Source organism: Mustela nivalis (assembly GCF_964662115.1).
Source record: "Mustela nivalis genome assembly, chromosome: 19".
Classification (NCBI taxonomy): Eukaryota; Metazoa; Chordata; class Mammalia; order Carnivora; family Mustelidae; genus Mustela; species Mustela nivalis.
In genome coordinates, this window is record NC_139038.1 from 35960534 (window position 1) to 35983497 (window position 22964).

The following is a 22964-nucleotide window of genomic DNA, read 5'->3' on the forward strand; positions in this document are numbered from 1 at the left end:
TTCCCATGGAGTATGAGGTTAGGAGCTGGGTGCTGACCAAGTCCAGGACAGGGCACAATGATGGAGTGTGAGCAGGGGTGAGGGCAGGGGGCCGCCGCAGTGGGCTGAAGTGTCAGGCCTGGAGACACTGGGAAAAGGACCAGAGATGGGGATGAGGTGCATACCAGAAGTGGACGTCCACTGCCCTTTTCAAGGGCTTGCTTCTGAGCAAAGTGAAACAGATTAAGCAGGAAGAAGGAAGCAGGACCTTAGGGCATGTAGACAAGCCAGATGCCCCCCAGATCTGTAGAACCTTGAGGGTGTGGGAGGCAGGTGGTCAGCCCCTCCACCCCAGTACCTACATTGGGTTCCCCAAATGTGTTCACACCAGCCTTAAACACAAAGCATCGTGTGTGCCAGGCGCCCCCTAGTGGTTGGGGGACCCTAGCCTCTTTGGCCCAGAGATCTCTCCCTGTCTGGGCAAGTAAAGGGGACCTGGGCACTGGGAATATTGGCCTTTGTTCCAGACCCCAGAAGGGCCATCTGACTCTTATTCTGCCTTCCTGGGAGTGTTCAAGGTCCTCTCCCTTGCAGGAGCATTTGTTTCTATGGGACCTCATTCCAGCTCCAACAGCTGGAACCCCTGCCACCTCCTCAACCAGCAGGCTGGGGTCCCCATATACACTAGAGCACGCTGGGGCTCAAAAGGCCATTTGGGGGGCACCTGGGTGGCTCAGTGGGTTAAAGCCTCTGCCTTCAGCTCAGGTCATGATCCCAGGGTCCTGGGATCAAGCTCCGCATTGGGCTCTCTGCTCCGCAGGGAGCCTGCTTCCTCCCCCCTCCCCTCTGTCTGCCTCTCTGCCTACTTGTGATCTCTGTCTGTCGAATAAATAAATAAAATCTTAAAAAAAAAAAGGCCATTTGGTACATCTCCCAGGTCCTGGCCTACTTGTGTGGAGGAAGAAGCCTTAAATTACAGCCATTCAGGCCCCATCTCTGGTTCTCTGTATGTCCTTAGGGAAATCCCTTAACTTTCTTGGCACCTCCCGCATGTTTCCCGTCTATGGCAGCTGGGTTCTCATAAGACCCCTAGTGATGTTTGTCCTCCTGTCTTCCGCTCCTGTTGAGCGTGGGTGGGACCTGTGCATGCGGTGTAACTCCTGTGATTAGCTTATGTGAGATGGCACACTTGACCCTAAAGTAGACAGATTAATCAGTGAGCCCTTAAAAGCAGGGAGTTGGGGCACCTGGGTGGCTCAGTTGGGTCAGGATCCCAGGGTTCTGGGATCGAGCCCCATATCGGGCTCCCTGCTTAGTGGGAAGCCTGCTTCTCCCTCCCCCTCTCACTCACCCTGCTTGTGTTCCCTCTGTCGCTCTGTCTCTCTGTAAAATAAATAAACAAAATCTTTAAAAAAAAAAATTTAGGGGCGCCTGGGTGGCTCAGTGGGTTAAGCCTCTGCCTTCAGCTCGGGTCATGATCTCAGGGTCCTGGGATCAAGCCCTGCATCGGCGGTCTCTGCTCAGCAGGGAGCCTGCATCCCTTCCTCTCTGCCTGCCTCTCTGCCTACTTGTGATCTCAGTCTGTCAAATAAATAAATAAAATCTTAAAAAATAATAATTTAAAAAAAATTAAAAAATAATAATTTAAAAAAAGGGAGTTTTCTCTGGTTGCCCATAGAAGAGGAAGTTAGAAACTCAAAGCGAGAAAAGGGATGGCATGAGGGACAGTCTCTGTTGCTCAGATGAGGGGGCCAGAGGGCAAGGGCCTGAGGATGGCTTCTAGGAGCTGAGCCTTGTCCCTGGCCAATAGCTAGTAAGACAATAGGAACCTCAATCCTAGAGCTGAGAGGAACTGAATTCTGCCCACAACCCGTGAGCTTGGAAGAGGATCAGAGCCCCAAATGAGATCATAGCCCTGGCCCACACCTGGATTTCAGCTGGTGACACCTGAGAACCCAGTCATGCCTTACCTGGCCTTCTGACCTCTGGAACTGAGTGATGATAAATGGGTGCCTTTTTTTTTTTTTAAGATTTTTATTTTTTAATTTATTATTATTATTTTTTAAAGATTTTACTTATTTATTTGACAGAGAAATCACAAGTATGCGAAGAGGCAGGCAGAGAAAGAGAGGGGGAAGCAGGCTCCCTTCTGAGCAGAGAGCCCCACTTGTGACTTGATCCCAGGACCCTGGCATCATGACCTGAGCTGAAGGAAGATGCTTAACCAACTGAACCACCCAAGTGCCGCTTTCTCTGCTCGGTGGCGAGCCTGCTTCTCCTCTGCCTCTGCTGCTCCCCCTGCTTGTGCACATTCTCTCTCTCTCTCTCTCTCTCTCTGACAAATGAATAGATAAATCTTAAAAAAAAATGTGTACGATTGGGTGGTTTTTAGTATATTCACAGAGTTGTGGAATCATTGCCTCAATCAATTTTAGGATATTTTCATCAGCCCAAGATCTCTCCCCTACCCATTAGCCAGCAGTCCCCATTCCTTCCTGCTCCCAGCCCCTGGCAACCACTCGTTTGCCACCTGTTTCTGGATTTGACTATATTAGATATTTAACTTAATGGAATTGTATACCCTGAGTCCTTCTGTGACCACCTTCTCTCACTAAACACCAGGTTCCAGGCTCCATCCAGGTGGTGGCACATATTGGTACTTTGCTCCCCCCCCCTTTTTTTTTAAGGTTTTATTTATTTATTTGACAGAGAGAGAGATCATAAGTAGGCAGAGAGGCAGGCAGAGAGAGGAGGTAGCAGGCTCCCTACTGAGCAGAGAGCCCAATGCGGGGCTCCATCCCAGGACCCTGGGATCAGGACCTGAGCCGAAGGCAGAGGTTTAACCCACTGAGCCACCCAGGTGCCCCTCCTTTTTTTTTTTTTTTAAATATATATTTTTAATTTTTCATTTTATTTTATTTATTTAAGGAGAGGGAGAGAGAGGGGCGCCTGGGTGGTTGATTAAGTGTCTGCTTTTGGCTCAGGTCATGATCCCAGGGGTCCTGGGATTGAGTCTCGCATCAGACTCCCTGCTCAGTAGGGGGTCTGCTTCTTCCTCACCCTCTGCCCCTCCTCCCTTCTTGTGTCCTCTCTATCCAATAAATAAATAAAACCTTTTAAAAAATGTGGGGGAGGGGCGCCTGGGTGCCTCAGTAGGTTAAACCTCTGCCCTGGGTTGGGTCATGGTCTCAGGGTCCTGGGATTGAGCCCTGCATTGGGCTCTCTGCTCAGCAGGGAGCCTGCTTCCCCCCCCCAACCTTCTCTGCCTACTTGTGATCTCTCTCTGTTGGTCAAATAAATAAATAAAATGTTTTAAAAAATTTAAAAAAGGGTAGACAGAATTTATTTATTTATTTATTTATTTATTATTTTTTAAAGATTTTATTTATTTATTTGACAGAGAGAGAGATCACAAATAGGCAGAGAGACAGACAGAGAGAGAGATGAGGAGAAGCAGGCTCCCTGCTGAGCAGAGAGCCCAATTCGGGACTCGATCCCAGGCCCCTGGGATCATGACCTGAGCCGAAGGCAGAGGCTTAACCCACTGAGCCACTCAGGTGCCCCGGTAGACAGAATTTAAAAAAAAGATTTTATTTATTTATTTGGCAGAGAGAATGATCACTAGTAGGCAGAGAGGCAGGCAGAGAGGGAGGAAGCAGGCTCCCTGCTGATCAGAGAACCCAATGTGATGCTCTATCCCAGGACCCTGAAATCATGACATGAGCCGAAGGCAGAGGCTTTAACCCACCAAGCCACCCAGGCACCCCTGGCAGAGAGAATCTTAAGCAGGCTCACCCCCAGTGTAGAGCCGACACAGGGCTTGATCCCATCACCCTGAGATGATGACTTGAAATGAAAACAAGAGTTAGAGGCTGAAATGACTGAGCCACCCAGGGGCCCCAGTACTTTGTTCCTTTTTATTGGGTAAGTAATACCTATTGGATGCATACCACATTTTTTTGATTCATTTATCCTTAAAGCCTGTCGATGACTCTCTTTCACTCTTCCTACCTTGAATTTGGGGATAGGGTTGGGGGAAGGGCAGCAGTGGGGAAGAAGGGAGCTGGATGGACTCCTATTTGACAGTATAGAGGAAGGAGGGCCCATATTCTGAGGCCATACTGTGGTCCCAGCTCTTTTTCCCAGGTCAAGCTAGTCCCCTCCCCATGTCTACTTTCCAGAGCAGTGTCTGCCTGGGGTCTGCAGCCAGAATCCAGCTGCAGGGGGCCAGCTGTGTGTCAGCTACATAGGTGACAGTCGGCATTTCTAAAAACAGATTGACTAACACAGGGCAGTTAGCTGCTCTCAGTCTTTATAGAGGACCTCCCCTCCCATGCCATACACTTCAGAGGGCAAATGGTCTGCAGGCTGAGTGTCAAACCCCCTGGCCCTACGTGCAGGCATCTACCATAAAGCCCAGCAAAGAACTTTACAATACACCTGTTCTTTTCACCTGTGGCAGGTTTTAGCAGGAAGGGAGAAGAGCTAGGCCCCTCCTTTGTCCCTCCCTTGCACACCACCACCAAACCCTGTCATTCTTCTCTGGCCTGCTCTGCTCATGGCAGCCTGGCATCAGCGGTAATAATTACTGCTTACTAATGCTCCGACATGCCAGGTGAATCACAGACTTCTTGCAACAGCCTGTAAGCCGGGTGCGGTAGGGCATCTGTTCCCGGTGAGGAAGCTGGGTCAGGCTAAGGAACTTTCCCGTGGTCACCCTAATACCTGAAGCTGGGGTTCAGGCAGAACCTGGATTCTGAACCATACCATATAGCTTCTGGTCCTTTTTGGAACTCTGATGTCCAGAAAGCAGGGAGTATGTGTGTGTAGACAGAGATAAGGTCTAAGGACTTTGGCTGTTGAGGTGTCCCAGATGCCAAGCAAAAAAGAACAAAAAGGTCACATACAGTGAAGACAGAAAACAGAGCTCCTTGGAGGTCACCAGTGATGCAAGAGTAGTTTTCTTTCTTTTCTTTTCTTTCTTTCTTTATTTTTTTAAATTTATTTTTGCAAGGGTAGTTTTCATGGAGTTGGGGGGTGGGCAGGAGAGAAGGGGAGATTGAACAAAACACCCACTTACGGAGTTCTGCTGTAAAGAACAGCAGGGAGAGTGGTAGCTGGAAGGGGTGGAGGGTTGTGGGTGTTTTGTTTTGTTTTGTTTTTTAAATGGGAATAACACAGCTTGTTCTTCCTGATGGAAAGGATCCAAGAGAGGGCGCGCAGTGAGGATGCGGGAGCAACATCTCTGAATGAGACTCACGGAAGGGTTGTCCCTGCAAGGACAGAGCGTGGACGTTCACCCAGACATGGACGGATGGTGGATGACAGGTACAGAGAGGAAGGCAGAAGCAGCAAGAGGCGCTTGTGGGGTTTTTCCTCAAGGTTGGTCCCATTTTCTCAGAGAAACAGGACCTGAAGTCTTGCACCTGAGTGAGAAGGTGGGGGAGATGATGAAGGTCTTGAAGAGAGAGGAAAAGATGGGAGGAAAAACAGACCAGGGCAATAGGAGTTTCCACTGTGGGATGTGAAAATAAGATCAGTCAGCTAGATTGTGGGATTTCCTTTACTCCGGCTGTTCCTCTAGTGGGGAGGGTCAGGGTAAGGCAGGCAGGGGGGTTAGATATGCAAGGGAAGGATTATATTGATGGGTGTGAATTCTAAGCTGGGTAATGAGGGAAGTGAGACAATAAAGGGTCAAGCCTTTGGCAGTATCAGTGGGGTCAAGGGAACTAGAGCCCACAGGTCAAATCCAGCTCCCTGGCAATTTTTTCTTTTATTGTGGTAAAATGTACATAGCATAAAGTTTGCTGTTGTCACCATTTTGAAGTGTACAATTCCAGGGGCACCTGGCTGGCTCAGTTGGTGGAATATGTGACTTTTGATCTTGGGGTCATGAGTTCAAGCCCCACATTGGGTGTCAAGCCTACTTAAAATAAATGAAAATGAAATACGTTTAAAAGTGTACAACTCAGTGGTATTAATTACATTTGCGATGTTGTGCAACCATCACTGTTTCCAAAATTTTCCATCACCCCAAACAGAAACAGAATATTGATTAAGCAATAACCCCCCCCCCCCTCCCGGCACATGCACCCCGTCAGTAACCTCTGCTCTACTTTCTGTCTTGGCTGAATTTGCCTATCTTAGGTATTTCATGCCAGTGGAATCATACAATATGTGATCTTTTGTATTCTGGCTTCTTTTACTTACCATGTTTTCAAGGTTCATCTGTACTGTAGTATATATTAACACTTCATTCCTTTTTAAGGTTAAATAATATTCCATTGTATGGATAGATCACATTCTGTTCACCCACTCATCACTTGAGGGACAGTGGGTGCTTTGCATTTTTGGGCTGCTGTGAGTGCTGCTGCTGTGAACACTGGTGTACAATTACCTGTTGGAGTCCCTGTTTTCATTCTTTTGGGTATATACTTAAGAGTGGAACTGCTGGGGCTTATGACAGCCTCTGTCAGGTTTTGTATGGCCTCTGAGCTAAGAATGGTATGGTCCCCTCAAGGTGTTGACATCCTAATTGGTAGAATCTGTAAGTTACCTTATGTGGCAAAAGGGGCTTTGAAGATACAACTAAGGCAAGGATCTTGAGATGGGAAAATTATTCTGGATTATCTGGGTGGGCCAAAGGTCATCATAAAAGAGGCAGAGTAGGCAGAATCGGAGGAGGAGATACGGTAATAGAAGAAGAGGTTGGAGTGAGCCACTAGAGTGGGGTCACAGTCAAGAAACATGGGAAGGGGCCCCTAGGTGGCTCAGTCACTGGGCATCTGCGTTTGGCTCGGGTCATGATTCAGAGTCCTGGGATCAAGCCCTGCATTGGGCTCCCTTCTTGCGGCCTCTTCCACTCCCCGTTTGTGTTCCTTCTCTCGCTATGTCTCTCTCTGTCAAATAAATACACAAAATCTTAAAAAAAAAAAAAAAAGGCAGTCTCTAGAAGCTGGAAAAGGTAAGGAAAGGAGTCTCCCCTAGAGCTTTCAGAAGGAATGCAGCACTGCTGACAACAGGATTTTATTTTATTTATTTATTTTGACAGAGATCACAGGTAGGCAGAGAGGCAGGCAGAGAGAGAGGAAGGGAGGCAGGCTCCCTGCTGAGCAGAGAGCCTGATGCAGGCCTTGATCCCAGGATCCTGGGACCATGACCTGAGCCGAAGGCAGAGGCCTAACCCACTGAGCCACCCAGGTGTCCCCAGGATTTTGTTTTTAAAATTTATTTATTTTTAAAGATTTTATTCACTTATTTGCCAGAGAGAGAGAGAGCACAAGCAGGGGGAGTAGCAGGCAGAGAGAGGAGGAGCTGACCACAGAGCGAGGAGCCCCAAGTGGGGCTCGATCCCAGGACCCTGGGATCATGACCAGAGCTCAGGGCGGCCACTTAACCTGACTAAGCCACCCAGGCACCCCAGGATTTAATTTTTTTATAAATGTTAAACTATATTAAAAAAATATTTTATTATTTGTCAGAGAGAGAGAGAGACAGCACGTGCTTGCACAAGCAGGGGGAGCGGCAGGCAGAGGGAGAAGCAGGCTCCCTTGGAGCAGGACCCTGGGATCATGACCTGAGCAGAAGTCAGACGCTTAACCGACTGAGCCACCCAGGCATCCCCAACAGCAGGGTTTTAGTCAAATATAACCCTTTTGGACTTCTGACCTCCAGAGAATACATTTGTATTGGTTTAAGCCAGGAACTTGGTGTTAATTTGTTACAGTAGCAATGGGAAAGTATTACAAGCCCTTTACAGAAAAAGTTTGCTGACCCTAATTTAGAGCAGGAAGGTGACCGAGAGAATCAGGGGTGGGGGCTCTACGGGGTTTTGCAGGGGGCACAGTGTACCGATTTTGGGAGTCCTGGGAATGGGGACAGCCTGGAGTTTGAGGAAGTCTTGTGTCACTTGGGCAAAGAGGGCTGAGTCTTGGGAGGGAGCTGGAGTGGGGTGGTAGGTGGAGGCTGCTATGGTATTTCGGGCCTTGGGGGAGGGGCAGCTGAGACGGGGGCGGGGCCAGGGGGGAAGGGGGCTATCATTTCGGCAGCTTTTGCATAAATGGGGAGACCAGTCTGAGTGACAGGGCCCTCAGGGGGAACGAGTTCCCTAAGAGAAGCGTAACTTCTCCCGGTTCTCATTCATTCATTCCTTCATTCCTCCATTAAGGCATTATAGACCTGACTCAGTGTATAAAGTCATGTGGCCCTGTATCCTATTTGCCCCTCCAGAAGTCATCATTTCCTGAGCACATTTCCTGCCCCATACTGAGACTTCCCAGGGACTGGGATCTGTACTTAGAGAAATTGCCCAACATGTTGCTTTAAGGATCGGAGAACATGTATGCAAAAATCTGCAAGGTTGTCGCAATATCTAGTAACAATGATAGTTCCTAAAGTAACAGTAACTTCTTGCGATTAGTAGGAATATTTTAATTAGGAGGCGCGATTTGGGCGGAACCTTGAAGGCGGATGGGATTGGGAAAGGCGGTGGGCAGGAGGGAGGACATTCCAAGGCAGGCGTGGTCTTCCTGAGCCAGGGGCCAATCCTCCAGGAGTCAGGGGAGGGGACGTGAGAGGGAGGACGGAAGCTAGCCGCCACAGCGTCCCTTCCTCCTCGCCCCGGGCGGCCACCCGTAGTAGAGAGCGCACCCTGGTGGAGGAGCAGTCCCTCCCTCACTGGCTTAGCCATGAATGAGAAGCTTCGGCCCTCCGCCTCCTGCTGTCCAGCCTCCCCGCGAAGGGGGAAAGTGGGAGGCTGGGTAATAGGGGGTACTAGGCAGCAGCCATCAGACCTCCGGGCCGCGCTGGCAGCCTGCCCCCGGGGCCGCTGTCGTCCTAGCCAGTCTCCACCCTTCACTCCCCCAACGGGGCCCCCGTTTCCTAAGGCAGCCCCAGGATCTGAGGCGCCCGGCGCGCCCCCATTTGCTTCCTCCTCCCCGGCTCCGGGATTCCCAGGCTCCGGAGTCTGGGCTGGGCGGCCAACTGGGCAGGCAGGGAGGGAGGGGGCTGGCTGGCTTCCGAAGTCGGCCCCAAGTTACATGTGGGAAGAGGTGGCTGTGACGCAAGTTTCCAGGGGGCCCTAGGCTCGGAGGGAGCGCGCCAGAGCGGCTCCTCTCCATGCAGCTGCAACCGTGAAAAAGAAAAAGCCCCGAGCAGCACCCCAGGCTGCCTAAGCCGTCTTCGTCGGGCCCAGCTGCGCGCCCTCTGTCCCCGAGAGCCGCCGAGTACGGAGACCCTGCATCGGGCAGTCTCTGCCGGACCCCGGACGCACCGGCTAGGCTCCCTCGCGGTGGCTGGCCTTTTTTTTTTTTTTTTTTTTTTTGCAACGCTTGCCAACCTGTCAGCTGATGGACCTCATCACCCATAGTGGCGCATGTAGCTCGGCCGCAGCTCGCTCCATTCACGCCGCGCCCCCACAGCGGGCCCACGGCCCCCGGCTCCTGGTGCCGGGGGGGTAGGCCCGCAGACCCTGGTCGCAACCAGCCCCCGGGGCCGGCGCCCCTCTTGCCCGGGCCTCGCGGCGCCCGGGGAGCGCTGCAAATAGTCCTTTGTTTACATGCAATTCCTTACTCCGCGGAAGGAGGCCGGGGGAGTGCTGAGTTTTCACCAGCTGTTTCCCGCCTTGAAACAGACATCTGATCAGCTGCAAACACACACACACATACACACGCCCGGGGAGGCAGGCCGGAGAGACCTCCCTCCCGCCCCTCCCGCCCGCCTCCCTCCCCTCGCCGCCGCCGCCGCCAGCATCTGGGACCGGCCGTTTCTGCACCTCCGTCCGGCGCTGCTCTTTGATTCGGATTTCCATCTTGCATTCTCCGGCGGACCGCGGGACCCGGCTCGTGCAGAGGAGGGGGGCCGATCGCTATGGAGTATTTCATGGTGCCCACTCAGAAGGTGCCCTCTTTGCAACATTTCAGGAAAACAGAGAAAGAAGTGATAGGAGGGCTCTGTAGGTGTGTACTCCTCCTCTCCCCCACCCCCTTCCCATGATTGCAGCCCCCGGCCAGCCCGCCTGGGCTGGCGCGCGTGTGCGCACGCATGGCCCGCGCTGCCGACCCCGCTCGCCTTTCTTAGCCGCCCTGGGCAGCTACAGCCCCGCGCGCCGGGCTTGCGCTGCCGGGGGACCCTCCTCCCCCGGAACATGGGGGCCCCAAGCGGCCCCGGTCACTTTTGTCCACTGCAGGCGGGCGAGTCGCGACGTTTGTAAATTGCAAACAGACCCACGTGGTTCTGCAGCAGTCCCGGCCATGCTTGGTGCTGGTGGCTTTCCCCCCCGCGTTTCCTCCTCCCCCTCCTGCGGCGGCTTCCTTCCTCTCCCTCCTTCTTCGCTGTCTCCGGGTGCTCCCCTCCAAGGGGACTTGGGGGGCCCGGGCCACGCGTGGGGCCGCGGCGCGGGCGGCTACAATGCAGCCACGCCGCGGCTCTGGGCGCGGCGGGGGGGATCGGGGAGCCGGGTGATGTGTTTGCAGCAAGCGATGCTCTGGCGGGGTTGGGGGGGCGTGCTCGAGTGGGGGCGCGAGGATGGGTGGGACCCGAGAGGCCGGCACTACCAGCCGGGGGGCGCCGCGGACTCCGGCACGTTGGCGGCAGCTCGCTAGCTTGCCGCCCGCGCCCGGGCGCTGTTTACTAGCGAGGCCTGGACGTGACTCTGCAGCCCTCTTGGAGTAGGCGGACCTCGGCGCGCAGCCTCTCGGGAGCTGTAGTTCCCGGCTCCCCGCCGGAGTGGCATTGTGGGAGTTGTAGGCGCCTCCCGACCACGCTTTCCTCGCACAAAGCTCGGCTCCCGAGGGCTGGACCCGCCAGGCAGGCCCGGTGGGAGTGCTTTCTGGCGAGGGGGCACCGGACGCCGCCCCTGGCCTCACGAGGCCGCTGCCTGCCGCACGCAGGTCTGGGCTGCAAACTTTCCCATCTCACGCCCCTCCCCCCCAGCCGTAAACCGAAAGCGTTCCGTCTCGCAGCCGGGTGGGTGCGTGGGTGGGTGATCCTAGGTCGGAGGCCCTCCCCAGGAGCCACTTCCCAGCTCTGGCCCGGGTTGCTCCAGATCCACCCTTCACCAAGGGTGATGGGTGTGTGCACCACTCGCATCCCGTTGCCCTGGACACTTGTTAAAAGGCACATGCCGCAACTTCAATGGCCAGAAGGGCCTGGGCATCTGCACTGGACATGGCCCACGGGACATGGCAGTGCTGCATCTGGGACTCTCCTGTATGCCCAAGTTTGGAACCCACAGGCCCCTTAGAACCATGCTTCTGGAGCGAAATGGCTCCCTAGGGCTGGGGCCACGTGCTCCGACGCCCGGGGCAGGCTGGGCGGGGATTGAGGGAGGAGGAGCCCGGAGCGGTGTGGCCCAGACTGGTGGACACTGACACCAAGGGCTGCAGAAATCGGGTTTGGGGAAGGTTGCTGCGCATGGATATACACACACCCCAGCTTGCCCTAGGGCTCCTCCTACCTTAACAGTTTTCAAGTTCGCTGTCTCCGGGTGCTCCCCTCCAAGGGGACTTGGGGGGCCCGGGCCACGCGTGGGGCCGCGGCGCGGGCGGCTACAATGCAGCCACGCCGCGGCTCTGGGCGCGGGTGGGGGGGGGGGGATCGGGGAGCCGGATCAGTGTGGTGGGCAGCCAGGGTGGTAGCCACTTTGCGGACTGCCCCTTCCAGAAGGTCTGCCGGGAGGACCTACCTGTAATAGGTAAATAAAAAAAATTGTGGAGCTCTTAGTATGTTTTAGGAACTCGTTCTGCTAGATTTTTCTCACTGAATTTTCATACTGTTCTCAGTTAAACGGCCTTAAGATTCTCATATGGGATGAGGACACAGGCCTGAGAAGGGCAAGTGGAAGGGCTGGGACTTAAATCCTGATCCCAGAGCCCTGCTCCTACTCCTAGTGGCTGGTTGCTCAGAGAACGGCTGGATGGGGCTATTTGGGCCTGATCCTGGGTAGGCTTGGGGACCTCTGGCCGCCAGGCCTAGGAATTTGTTGAATCCTCTCTTGGCCTCTGAGGACTCTGGCTTCATTGTCCCTGTCCCAAGCCCTGCTTCATAGGAGTCCAGCAGTCTCTGGGGTCAGGTGCCCCAGGCTCGGGCATGGGGACCTGCTCAGCCTGCCTATCTGTGAGACAGTTGTAAGCCCGTGCAGTGGGTGTGGAGTTGGGCCCTCTGGGTTTGTTCATTTTCAGAAGCAGCTGTGGGGTGAGGTGGTGTGTAGACTGGGTGGGACATTTGGGCTGTGTGGACTGGCTCCTGAGGCTGGCGGGCTTTGGCTTCGTTCCATTCCTCAGGGACTAGAAGGGCTCCCTCCCTCTCTCATCGCTCTCCCAGGCCCACTGGATGGGGCTGTACTGCAGAGCAGGCACCGGTGTGGGTCCTGCACCCTGCATTACCCTCCTAGCCCTGCTCATGCCCAAGCTGGGTAGTTTTGGACCTGTGTAATTGCACTGCTCTCCCCTTCTGTAAAATGGAGCACCTGTGAAGATTGGCTGTGTGTCTGGAAAGCGCCTGGTGTCTTTTACAGTAGCCCTCAAAACTCGTAAAGGCAGGAGGATTGTGGTCTTTACCTGCTGCGCTTGGTGGAGGGAAAGAGACCAGTTCCTGGGAGGGAGAGACAGGGCCTTTGGAGTGTGTGCTGAGTCCCTAATCCAGAATGTATATGGCACCTACTCTGTGCAGGAAACTGTGCAGAAGCTGTCCTAACAGCTCAGAGTCTGGTGCTGAAGAGTCTTGTCAGCCACGTAAGTGAGATCGTGGGATCTCCTGGAGTCCTGGGTACAACCTGGAAAAACAAGGCATCCTGTTTTTCTCAATTTCTTTTTTTCTTCTTCCATCTCTCTCTCCCTCCCTTCTCCTATCTTTTTTAGAACCTAAGGATCATTTTTCTTTCCTTCCTTATTTATTTATTTTAAAAGTTATTCTCTGTGTCCAATGTGAGGCTTGAACTCATAACCTCCAAGATCAAAACTCTCATGCTCTACTAACTGCCAACCAGGTGCCCCTCCCCCCATGTCTTGTAAATTTCACCATGACCCTATGAAGTGAGGTAGTAGTCCCCCATTTTACAGGTGGGTAAACAGGCTTTGGGAGATGAAGTGCCTTAGCATGGGGTTCCATGGCTAGCAAATGGCCAGGCTGGTTTGTACTTGGACACAGTGCAGGGAGCTCCCTCTGATCTGAGGGGCCAAGGAAGCCATAGGGAGGCGAGAGGTGTTCCTGATGGGAACAGCCTGGCCATGCTCTGTTCAGAGCTGAGGGCAAGGGTGGCAGGCTGGGCAGAGTGAAGTGTATGGATAAAAGCATTGCGACTGGGTGAAGGCCCTGAGCTGCTTCAGGACTTGGCCTTGGGGATCCTTGCCAAGGGTCGCTTCTTCCCTCCTGTCCTCCTCTTGGGGTGTGGAAGAAATCCCATGTGGGCTTTCCCACTTCTCACTGTCACTGTTGAGTGGCAGGTGTGTGAGTGACTTTGGGCCATGGAAAATGAGAGTTCTCCGTGGCTAATCTGAGGCTGGAACCAAGTCTGGGGGTATAGGTGGATGGGGACTACTTGCCTTTGGGCAGGTCAGGATTCTGCCTTGAGTGTGGTCACTACTATAGAGCCTCTGATTGGTATGCTGATGCTATTCCCAGGGGGCCGTCTGGGGCTACTCTGTATTGGGGTGGCAGTCTCGGCACCCATGGGTGGTACCCAAACTGTTCTTGGCCATTGGCTGCCCTTCTGGAGACTGGCTGTCGGAGGGCAGTTCGGGAAGGAGAGAAGCAACAGACGCTGGGTGTCAGTGGACCAGGTTCCCTTCTCTGCTCACCTGCCAGTCTGAAGTTGGTGTGGAGGGGTCGGAGGCCCTTACCATTCCTGTAAATCACCTTTATGTGCGCGAAACTCAGAAGTGTAAGAAACTTTGAGGTATTTGCAGAAAAATCCCCTTTATCCCTATCTAGTAGAGTAGCTAGAACAGTCCTCTGTTGCAGGAAATCTGGTTGGCCAGCACGCCCACCAATCAGGACCCCTGGTTAGCCATGATTCCACCGGTCAACAGCTGGTTCGCCATGCTCTCGCCAGTCAGAACCCCTGATGAGTCAACATTCCGCCAATCAGAACCCCTCATTAGTTGACATTGTATTAGAGAAACTCAGCTGAGTTTTTGAGTATTAGAGAAACTCGGAAACCTGTAACTTACAGGACTATTTAGGTGAGTTATCCATTAGGGCCTTGGTAGCAGTCCGTCACGAGGAACTGCAGCTTTGGGGTGAAGTCTGTTTTCTGCATTAGGTTCCCTTGTAGTTGGTTCCTGAACTAGGAGGCTGGGCGGATGTACTTGGTGGCGAAGGGAGCAGAATGGCTGGAATGTTCCGAAGAGCCAGGATGAGCGGGCTCCTGCCCCCTGCCTGGGTCCTTTACTCTCCGTTGGTGTCCCTAGTTCCTGGGCATCCTGGGGAGAAGGATGGAGCTGAGGGTCTCCCGAGGCAGAGATTTTCATGGGTGGCCGAGCTGGCTTGTTGGGGGAGGTGGGACTGAACTCTGGTTTCTCTGTGGGTCCGGGGGAGTTGGTAGGACTTGGATAGGGGCGGGGCGGGGGGGCAGTGGGGGCTGGAATGTGCAGGAGCCTCGCTGCCCGCACCCTGCTCCTCCTGTCTTTCATGGTGGACTTGGACAGGTCACTTTAGCTCTGTGCGGTCCCACTCTTCTTCGGGAGGGGCAGGGACACTATCTACTGAGACCATACATGGGGCTCTGGTAAGCGGCAGCCGCTTCGTGAGCCATCAGTGGAGGATATCATCAGCAGTTGTAGGAAAGCTGGGCCTTGGCATCTGCAGGTGCCTGTTGAACCCTGGTCTGGCTGTCTGACCTTGGTGGCTTGGCCTCCTCTGGACATCTCACCCCACCTCTTTTTTTTTTAAGTAAGCTCTATACCTGATATGGGCCTTGAACTCATGACTCCAAGATCAAGAGTCATAGGCTCTTCTGACTGAGCCAGCCAGGCTTCTGACCCCCCTCTTCATCTTCTTCTCCCCCTCCACCTCTTCTGTAATCCACCCTCCCACCACAGAGGGTCTGGAGGGTACATCCAGACCAGGAAGCGGGGACTAGGTTCTATTCCTCACCTCCCCCCTCCCAGTTCCTTTGCCCCCCCCACCCCGCCCCGCCCCCCGCCAAGGGCAGGCAAGCCACTGTGTATCAGATCTCAGGGTGGCATCCTCCCTGCCACCCCATTGCCTCCACTGTAGGGGCAGGGAAACTGGGATGAGTGAGGTGCCTCTGGCCCAGAATTGGAGCCATATGACTGGTAGTCTGATTCTAAGACTCTGGCCCTCATTCTGAGCCCCAAGTCTCATCTGTGAAGAAAGGGTTGTGGCCCCCTTTCGAGCATTGACACTCCAGGGCACCAGGAGGAAACTGCATCCTGATGGAGGGGGTCCAGGGAGGACTTGGGGGTGCTGGCGGAGGAGAGGGCTTGTCTGTGGACCCCCAGCTAAGGCTGATGTGGACTGCCTCTCTGTCAGGAGAGAAGGCCAAGGCCCAGGAAGGGGCAAGGGCAAGTGCAGGATCCTGCAGGCCTGGAATGGGACAGATGGGGTGGGCAGGGTGGGGGGGGGGGATGGCCAGGAAAGGTCTTGGTTGTCTCCAGCTCTCACAGATGTGTTCTCCGGGTTTCTGAGCAAACTCCTTTCCACCTGGGGATGGGCATGGGTGCTTGGGCACCTCTTTGAGCCCCGGGTCCCCATCGATGGAATAAGGCTGCCCATAGTCCTTTTCCCCACTTCTCTAGAACAAGGGGTGTGAGCTCTCTTGGCCCAGGCCTGGACCAGGTCACCCCAGGAGGGCCCCTCAGGAAGAAGCCAGGGCTGTGGCTTTGGGTGGGGCCGGTGGCCTCTTCTGGGAGCCCAGCATCTGGAAGCCATCAGGCCAGGGGCGGGGGAGTTGCAGGAGAGGGCCAGGAAAGGGGGAATGCCTCCTCTAGGCCACACACAGGCCCACCCCTCGGGAGCGGTGGCATTGGGCCCACAGGCCCCACTGCTGTCTTTGCCTCCTGCCAATGCCTCTGGGCCCACAGCCTCTCCCCCTTCCACTGGCCGCCTTCTCTCTCACCCTGCTGGCTGCTGCCCCTGTAGGATGCAGTCACTTAATTTTGCAGTAACATTGCCGACTGCATGCTGGGAGCTTTGCTTCGCTGGCACTGGGTGGGTCTGCCTCGGGGTTCGTGGGCTTGGGGGGGGAAGTGTCTCCAAGAGCGCTTGGTCTGATGCCCCTTCTTGGAGTGAGGGGTACCTGTCTCATTTTTGAAGTCTCAGCCCTGTCTGGGGCCAAGCTGCAGGAGGGATGTGCTCCCCAGTCCTCAAGAGGGCAGCGCTGAGGGAGGGTGGTCCAGGTGTGTAATAAGGAGCTCAGAAGTGTCCCAGGGACAGGTGTCTGCACTTGGTCTTAGGGCCGTTGGTATCAGAATCACAGAGATTCTTGGTAGCCATTCAGGCTTCAGGGCCCCACCCACACAGGCCGGCCAGACACTGGGGCTGGGGCCTGGGGGCTTCTCAGAGTATACTACTCCATCACCCTCCTGGTCTGCGGTAAGTGTAGACAAATTCTGCCCCGGGAGGGAATGATAGCTCTACTAGGGGCCCTCTGCAGAGGGATTGGAAAGACAGGGTCCCGCCAGGGCAGGGCACAGAGGGTACCTAGCCTGAGTCTGTCTCTGTCCTCCTCCGCAGCCTTGCCAACATTCCATTGACCCCTGAGACTCAGCGGGACCAGGAGCGGCGGATTCGGCGGGAGATCGCAAACAGCAACGAGCGGAGACGCATGCAGAGCATCAACGCGGGCTTCCAGTCCCTCAAGACCCTCATCCCCCACACAGATGGAGAGAAGCTCAGCAAGGTGGGCTAGGGCCCGGAAGCTTCCTGGAGGAAATGGTGGGCTCCGGTGGGGAGAAGAAAGTGAGCCTTGGCAGAGGCTGCCTGCTAGGGTCCCTAACGCGTCCCTCCCACCCCCAGGCAGCCATTCTCCAGCAGACGGCAGAGTACATCTTCTCCCTGGAGCAGGAGAAGACCAGGCTCCTGCAGCAAAACACACAGCTCAAGCGCTTTATCCAGGTAGTGCCCCTCCCCCCACCCCTGTGGAGGCCCCACTGCTGTCTCAGTGCCCTGCTGTCCTCCTGGCTCCATTTCCCTTGTTTGGCCTGTCCTGGCTCCACCGTGGCCTTGGACTTCGATAGGGTTAAGGGCTGTATCTTTCCCACCAACTTGCCTACTGCAGGCGTTTGCCTTCTTGGGCCTCAGTTTACTCATCGGTCAAGTGCAGTGGGGTGGGCTCTGGAAAGCAAGTCCATTCTGCCTCCCTGCCTGGCCTTTGGCCATTTTTTGGCTTTGTAGAATGGGGCTCCATAGTGCCGGTGCACCTGGGCCAGGCAGGCTTGGGGGTTATGAGGGGTCCTCTGACTTCGCTGCTGTTGGTGGTGCTGTTGGTAGTATGGGGGCACACTCACTAGCCCCTTGGGGTCCCCAGGAGCTGAGCGGCTCATCCCCCAAGCGGCGGCGGGCCGAGGACAAGGACGAGGGCATCGGGTCGCCGGACATCTGGGAAGACGAGAAGGCGGAGGACTTGCGCCGGGAGATGATCGAGCTGAGGCAGCAGCTGGACAAGGAGCGCTCGGTGCGCATGATGCTGGAGGAGCAGGTGAGGCTCCTGGGTTGAACAGATATTTGCAGGAGCACCTGCCTTGTTCCGGACCTACGAGTGAGGGACCCAGTGGGGACCAAAACAGATAGCTTACTTTCCTCAGGGTCACTGTCTGTATGGGTGGAGGAACCTTAGTCAGAGGATCTCACACTGTAAAAACACAGCTGTGGTCCGTCTGGGGCGCTCAGGTCACGATGTCGTGGTCTTGGGATCCAGCCCCATGTGGTGCTCCCTGCTCAGTGGGGAGTCTGCTTGTCCCTCTCCTGTAACCCCCTGCCCCCCACTTGTCTGGGCAGGCATTCGCTCTTGCTCGCTCTCAAGTAAATGACTTCTTTTTTTTTTAAGATTTTATTTATTTATTTGGCAGACAGAGATCACAAGTAGGCAGAGAGGCAGGCAGAGAGGGGGGAAGCAGGCTTCCTGCTGAGCAGAGAGCCCAACTCGGGGCTCGATCCCAGGACCCTGAGACCATGACCCGAGCCAAAGGCAGAGGCTTAATCCACTGAGCCACCCAGGTGCCCCTCAAGTAAATGACTTCTTAACAAAAGACAGTAAGATAAAAACACAGCTGTAATAAAAACCACATGCCAGCGGTGGGCACCAGAGAGGCGGACTTGGGCTGGTTGCAGAGCGGCTGCTCCATGGCCTCTCTGTGGAAGTGACTTTTGCTGAGGTTGGGAGGTCAAGTCTGGAAGTCAACCATGCAGAGAGGGGAGAAGGGTGCTCCGCCCGGAACAGCCTGGGCAGGGACCTGGCGGTAGGAGGAGAGTGCGGGCGAGAGGGCGGCCGGAGAGGAGATGAGTCATGGTGAGCCCAGCAGGCTGAGCTGAGGACTTTGGTCTCTACCTTGAGGGTGGCCGAGCGCCATACTAGGGCTTAGCGGAGGACAGAGCTTAGGGTGGCCTACCTCAGCGGTCCCAGGGCTGGTCTGGCGGTGGGGGGAGGGTCAGGGTGTGGTCCAAGCCCTGCCCTTGAACCTATTGCCCTGCCCCCAGGTGCGCTCGCTGGAGGCACACATGTATCCGGAAAAGCTCAAGGTGATCGCCCAGCAGGTGCAGCTGCAGCAGCAACAGGAGCAGGTGCGGCTGCTGCACCAGGAGAAACTAGAGCGGGAGCAGCAGCACCTGCGGACCCAGGTGAGCAGGAGGCGTCTGGGAGGGGCTCTCACCTGAGTATCCGTGCCCCTGGGCTTCGGTGGGGTGACTCAGGGCCTAAGGTGACTGGTTCCCAGGTGCCCTGCAAGATTAGGGCACTGAAGCCTTGTAGTGGCCCTTGGAGGCCTGAGTTCTTACTCTTCCGATTTTACTGATGGCAGAGTTGAGGCACAGAAAGGTTACATTGTATGCCCACTCGTGATCCTTAGGGACTTGGCCGTCTAAACCCAGCGTCTACACTCCTGACAACCAGTGTGTTTTTCTTTAAGATTTATTTACTTTTAAAAAATTTTTTATTTACTGATTTTAGAGAGAGTGAGTGAAAGGGAGCACAAGTGTGGGGAGGGGCAGAGGGAGAGAGACTCCGAAGCCGACTCCCTGCTGAGCGTGGAGCCTGACATTGGATTTCATGACCCTGAGATCGTGACCTAACCTAAAATTAAAGAGTTGGATGCTTAACCGACTGAGCCACCCAGGTGCCCCTCAGCCACGGGATTTATTAGATGTTGAAGTGCTTCCTTTGTGCTGGAGAGCGGGGTGAGGGGGGCACGGGATCTCGGATGGCTAGAAGTGTCTCTCTGAACCTCTTTCCTTCCTCTCTTAAAATAAGAGAGGTGAAGCACAAACTGGCTGGCCCTCTGAGTGAAGGAGTTCAAGGGCTGGGGTGGCTGGCAGAGGCTCTCTCAGAGCAGATGGTTTTGAGGGCTGTCCTTCTGTGAGCGACAGAAGGGAAGGGGCAGCTCCTGGAAAAGAGACTGAGGGCCTCTGTCTTGCAGCTCCTGCCCCCTCCGGCCCCCACCCACCACCCCACAGTGATCGTGCCCGCGCCACCCCCTCCCTCCCACCACATCAACGTCGTCACCATGGGCCCCTCCTCGGTCATCAACTCTGTTTCCACTTCCCGGCAAAATCTGGACACCATTGTGCAGGTACCTGGGCTTGAGGACGGGTTCTCTTGTGGGAACAGGCCCTTTGTGTCCATCCCCGCGTCTCCCTTTCTGTGTCTGTGGTGGGAGGCGGCTCCAGAGAAGGTTTTGGGCAGAAAGGAGGGGGTGGGCAGCATGCCCTGGAAGACCCCGTTCCTTCCCTCTGTGGGGTTTGCTGAGAGGGCTCTTTGCTCCCTGAGAGCCCTGGTGTCAGGCTTCTCTGCATCCAGCTCTTGGGTTGGTCTAGAGCTTCCCCTTAGCTCCATCTCCCAGGACCCGGGGCGGGGTGCAGGTGGCAGCGGCTGGGTGGGAGACAGGGAAGCCTCCAGCGCAGGAGAAAGAAAGGAGATGATTGGCTCTGTGGGTCAGGCCCAAGGTTTCTGCTGTGCCCACCTTCGCGTGGTGCCCCTTGGGCAACCCAACAGAGTCACAAAGAAAGAAAGAACCAAACCAGAAAACCCCATCAACCCCTGCAACTGTAGTTGCACATAAACCCAGTAAATTGAATAATAAAGTTAATGACAGAGACCTTGCATAAGTGAATGGGCACTTTGAAATATATCCATGGGGGACGCTTGTGATTCTCCCGAGGAGTTTTTCAGCTTAGCAGAGGAGTTCCAAAGGTTGGGCGGGCCAGCCGCTGTCTTGCCAGGCTCACTTGTGGGCCTTTCTGGGGTGTGTGTGGGGGGCTGGGAGGGGATGGTGGCTGTCCGAGTGTCCCCAGCAGCCCTCATCACAGCCTGCCCCACCCCCCCGCCCCAGGCGATCCAGCACATCGAGGGCACCCAGGAAAGGCAGGAGCAGGAGGAGGAACAGCGGCGAGCGGTCATCGTGAAGCCAGCCCGCAGCTGCCCGGAGGCCCACGCCTCTGACACCGCCTCCGATTCGGAGGCCTCGGACAGCGACGCCATGGACCAGAGCCGGGAGGAGCCAGCAGGGAACGGGGGGCTTCCCTGACCACCCCCCAGCCCTCCTCTCCCTTCCTGGGGCTGGAGGGGGCCGGGGGGGGGCAGCAACAGGGAGCGTCGCAGGTGAACGAGTGAGGAATTTTTACAAAATTACGACGTCATTTGGGTCTCTTTTATGACCTCTTTTTCAATACTGTAAATCCACCTTTGAGTGAAGCCACCTGGCCTGAGGTCCCGGGGACTGGGGTGGCAGGAGCTCGTGGGAGCACCGGGACACCTGGGGCTGGGCCTCGCCCCGGAGGCTAGGGGAAGCTGACACAGCCTGGCCTCTCTCCGCCAAAAAGCATTTTTTCATTTCAACGTGTTTTTAAGAACAGGGAAAATCAAACAAAGCCCCAAGGTATTCTGGCCTCCCCAGAGCCAGCCTGAGACCGTCAGTTTTTGACTCTTTCCCTCCTCTTTGTTTTTTTTCCTTTCTTCTGTAAGCACTTACATGGGTTGGGGGTCTGGCTGGGTCGGGGCTCTCTGGGGGCCCGGGAGTCTACAGTGCTTCTCGGTTGGGGTTTGCTGCTGCCCTTCTCCCCTCCCCTCCCGGCCTCGGCTCAGCACGAGGATTTGCCACTCCCCATCACCACCCAGCCCCACCTCTCCCTCCGGATTTCCCATCTTCTACCCCAAAAATGTCTTTGTCTCTCTCTTTTTGTTTTGTTTGTTGTTGGTTCTTTTTGGTTTTGGTTTCGTTTATCTTTTTTGTTTCTTGTTTCTTGGTTTTGTTTTTTTTTTGTTTTGCTTTTTTGTTTTGAAAATTTTTTTTCTTACAATTTTGAGGTCTTTGTGTTCAAGGAGAAACTATTATATTTTGTTAAGAAAGTGGGGGGAAAAACCAAGAGGCCACCGTGCCTTTATAAAGAAACAAAATAAAGTTTGTACTTTGTTTTTTAGGTCCTGTGTCTTCTGGGTGTGTGTTGTCCTGAGGAGCTGGGGAAGGCTCCTGGAGTAGAGTATGGGGTGCTCTTGGGGCCCCCCGGAGGGGACTGGGTGTGCCTGAGTGTGATGACTTCCCTCAGCTTGTGTTGCAATGAGCAGTCAGGGTTCCAGACTCCAGGGTTCCCAGGATTACTCCCTCAATCGTGCAGAGACAGGAGATGGTGTTGGGAGTGGGAGGAGTGTCTCCCAACTCCTTGATGGGAGGCAAGGAGAGAATGAACCACCAAGAAACAGGTTCCTAGGTCTTAGAGAAAGGACACAGGATGTTCAGGGGTCCTGGTTGTCCCTGGGCTTTGCCACTTCCTCATCTTGTGTAACCTCCCTGAACCTCAGTCTCCCCAGCTATAAAGGGAAGGGAGTGTTACCTCCTGGTGTGGTGTTAAAGAGAGCAGGTCCTGGAGTCTGTCTGCCGGCAGCCAGTTCCTTCTTGGGGGAGCCCGTTGATCTCTGAGCCTCAGTTTCATCATCATCTGAAGCTGGAAGTCAGCGGGCAAGGGAAGTTTGCCTTATTGGGTAGGGTGGTGGACCTTAAAGTCTCTTAATCCTCTGTGCCCAGAGAGAGCTTTACAGACTGCTCCCCTTGGGGTGCCTGGGTGGTACAGTCGGTTGAGCAGTTGAGTGTCTGACTCTGTGTTTTGCCTCAGTTAGTAATCTCAGGGTCATGAGATCGAGCCATGCATTGGGCTCTACGCACAGTGTGGCATCTGCTTAGGACTCTTTCTCCCTCTACCTGCCCCCCCCCCCCATGTGCTCTCTTCTCTTTCTCAAATAGGTAAATAAATTAAAAACAAAAAAACCCAGGGACGCCTGGGTGGCTCAGTTGGTTAAGCAGCTGCCTTCGGCTCAGGTCATGATCCCAGCGTCCTGGGATCGAGTCCCACATTGGGCTCCTTGCTTGGCAGGGAGCCTGCTTCTCCCTCTGCCTCTGCCTGCCACTCTGTCTGCCTGTGCTTGCTCTCGCTTCTCTCTCTATGACAAATAAATAAAATAAAAAATCTTAAAAAAAAAAATAAATAAAAACAAAAAAACCCAGATCACAAAAAAACACCAAAAAACCCCTCAAGTGTTCCCCTTTTTCTGCTTTTTGTCATGTGTGCATTGTGACAGGTACATGGGCACTGAGGCCAGAGAGGAATAACCACTTCACATCTCACCCCACAGTGAATGCCTCTAGACACCAGCTTGTTGAATAGAAAGGGAGGCAGGAGCCTGAACTTTTTTTTAAAGAACTTTTAATGTTTCTTTTTTTTTTTTTTTAAAGATTTTATTTATGTATTTGAGAGAGAGAGAGAGAGAATGAGAGAGAGAAATAGAGAGAGCATGAGAAGGGTAAGGGTCAGAGGGAGAA

The 22964-nt window shown here is 54.5% G+C and overlaps 1 protein-coding gene across 10 annotated transcripts in view; it reads left to right on the forward strand.

The window, feature by feature from the left end:
* TFAP4 (transcription factor AP-4) overlaps positions 1-21570 on the forward strand; it is a 34307-nt gene extending 12737 nt beyond the window's left edge. For 3 of the 10 annotated variants that reach the window (XM_082713219.1, XM_082713213.1, XM_082713220.1), the window contains 6 exons: positions 16675-16840; positions 16957-17055; positions 17468-17638; positions 18637-18777; positions 19572-19724; positions 20484-21570. In XM_082713219.1, the coding sequence (XP_082569345.1) occupies positions 16766-16840; positions 16957-17055; positions 17468-17638; positions 18637-18777; positions 19572-19724; positions 20484-20678 (834 nt within the window). In that variant the 5' untranslated portion in view covers positions 16675-16765 and the 3' untranslated portion in view covers positions 20679-21570. Of the gene's footprint in view, positions 1-2069; positions 2243-3774; positions 3904-5181; positions 5308-9277; positions 9936-10297; positions 11454-11591; positions 11672-16674; positions 16841-16956; positions 17056-17467; positions 17639-18636; positions 18778-19571; positions 19725-20483 lie in introns of those variants that run through there. The other 7 variants (XM_082713215.1, XM_082713217.1, XM_082713216.1 and 4 more) reach the window with 6 other exon arrangements.
* Positions 21571-22964: the final 1394 nt, after the last annotated feature.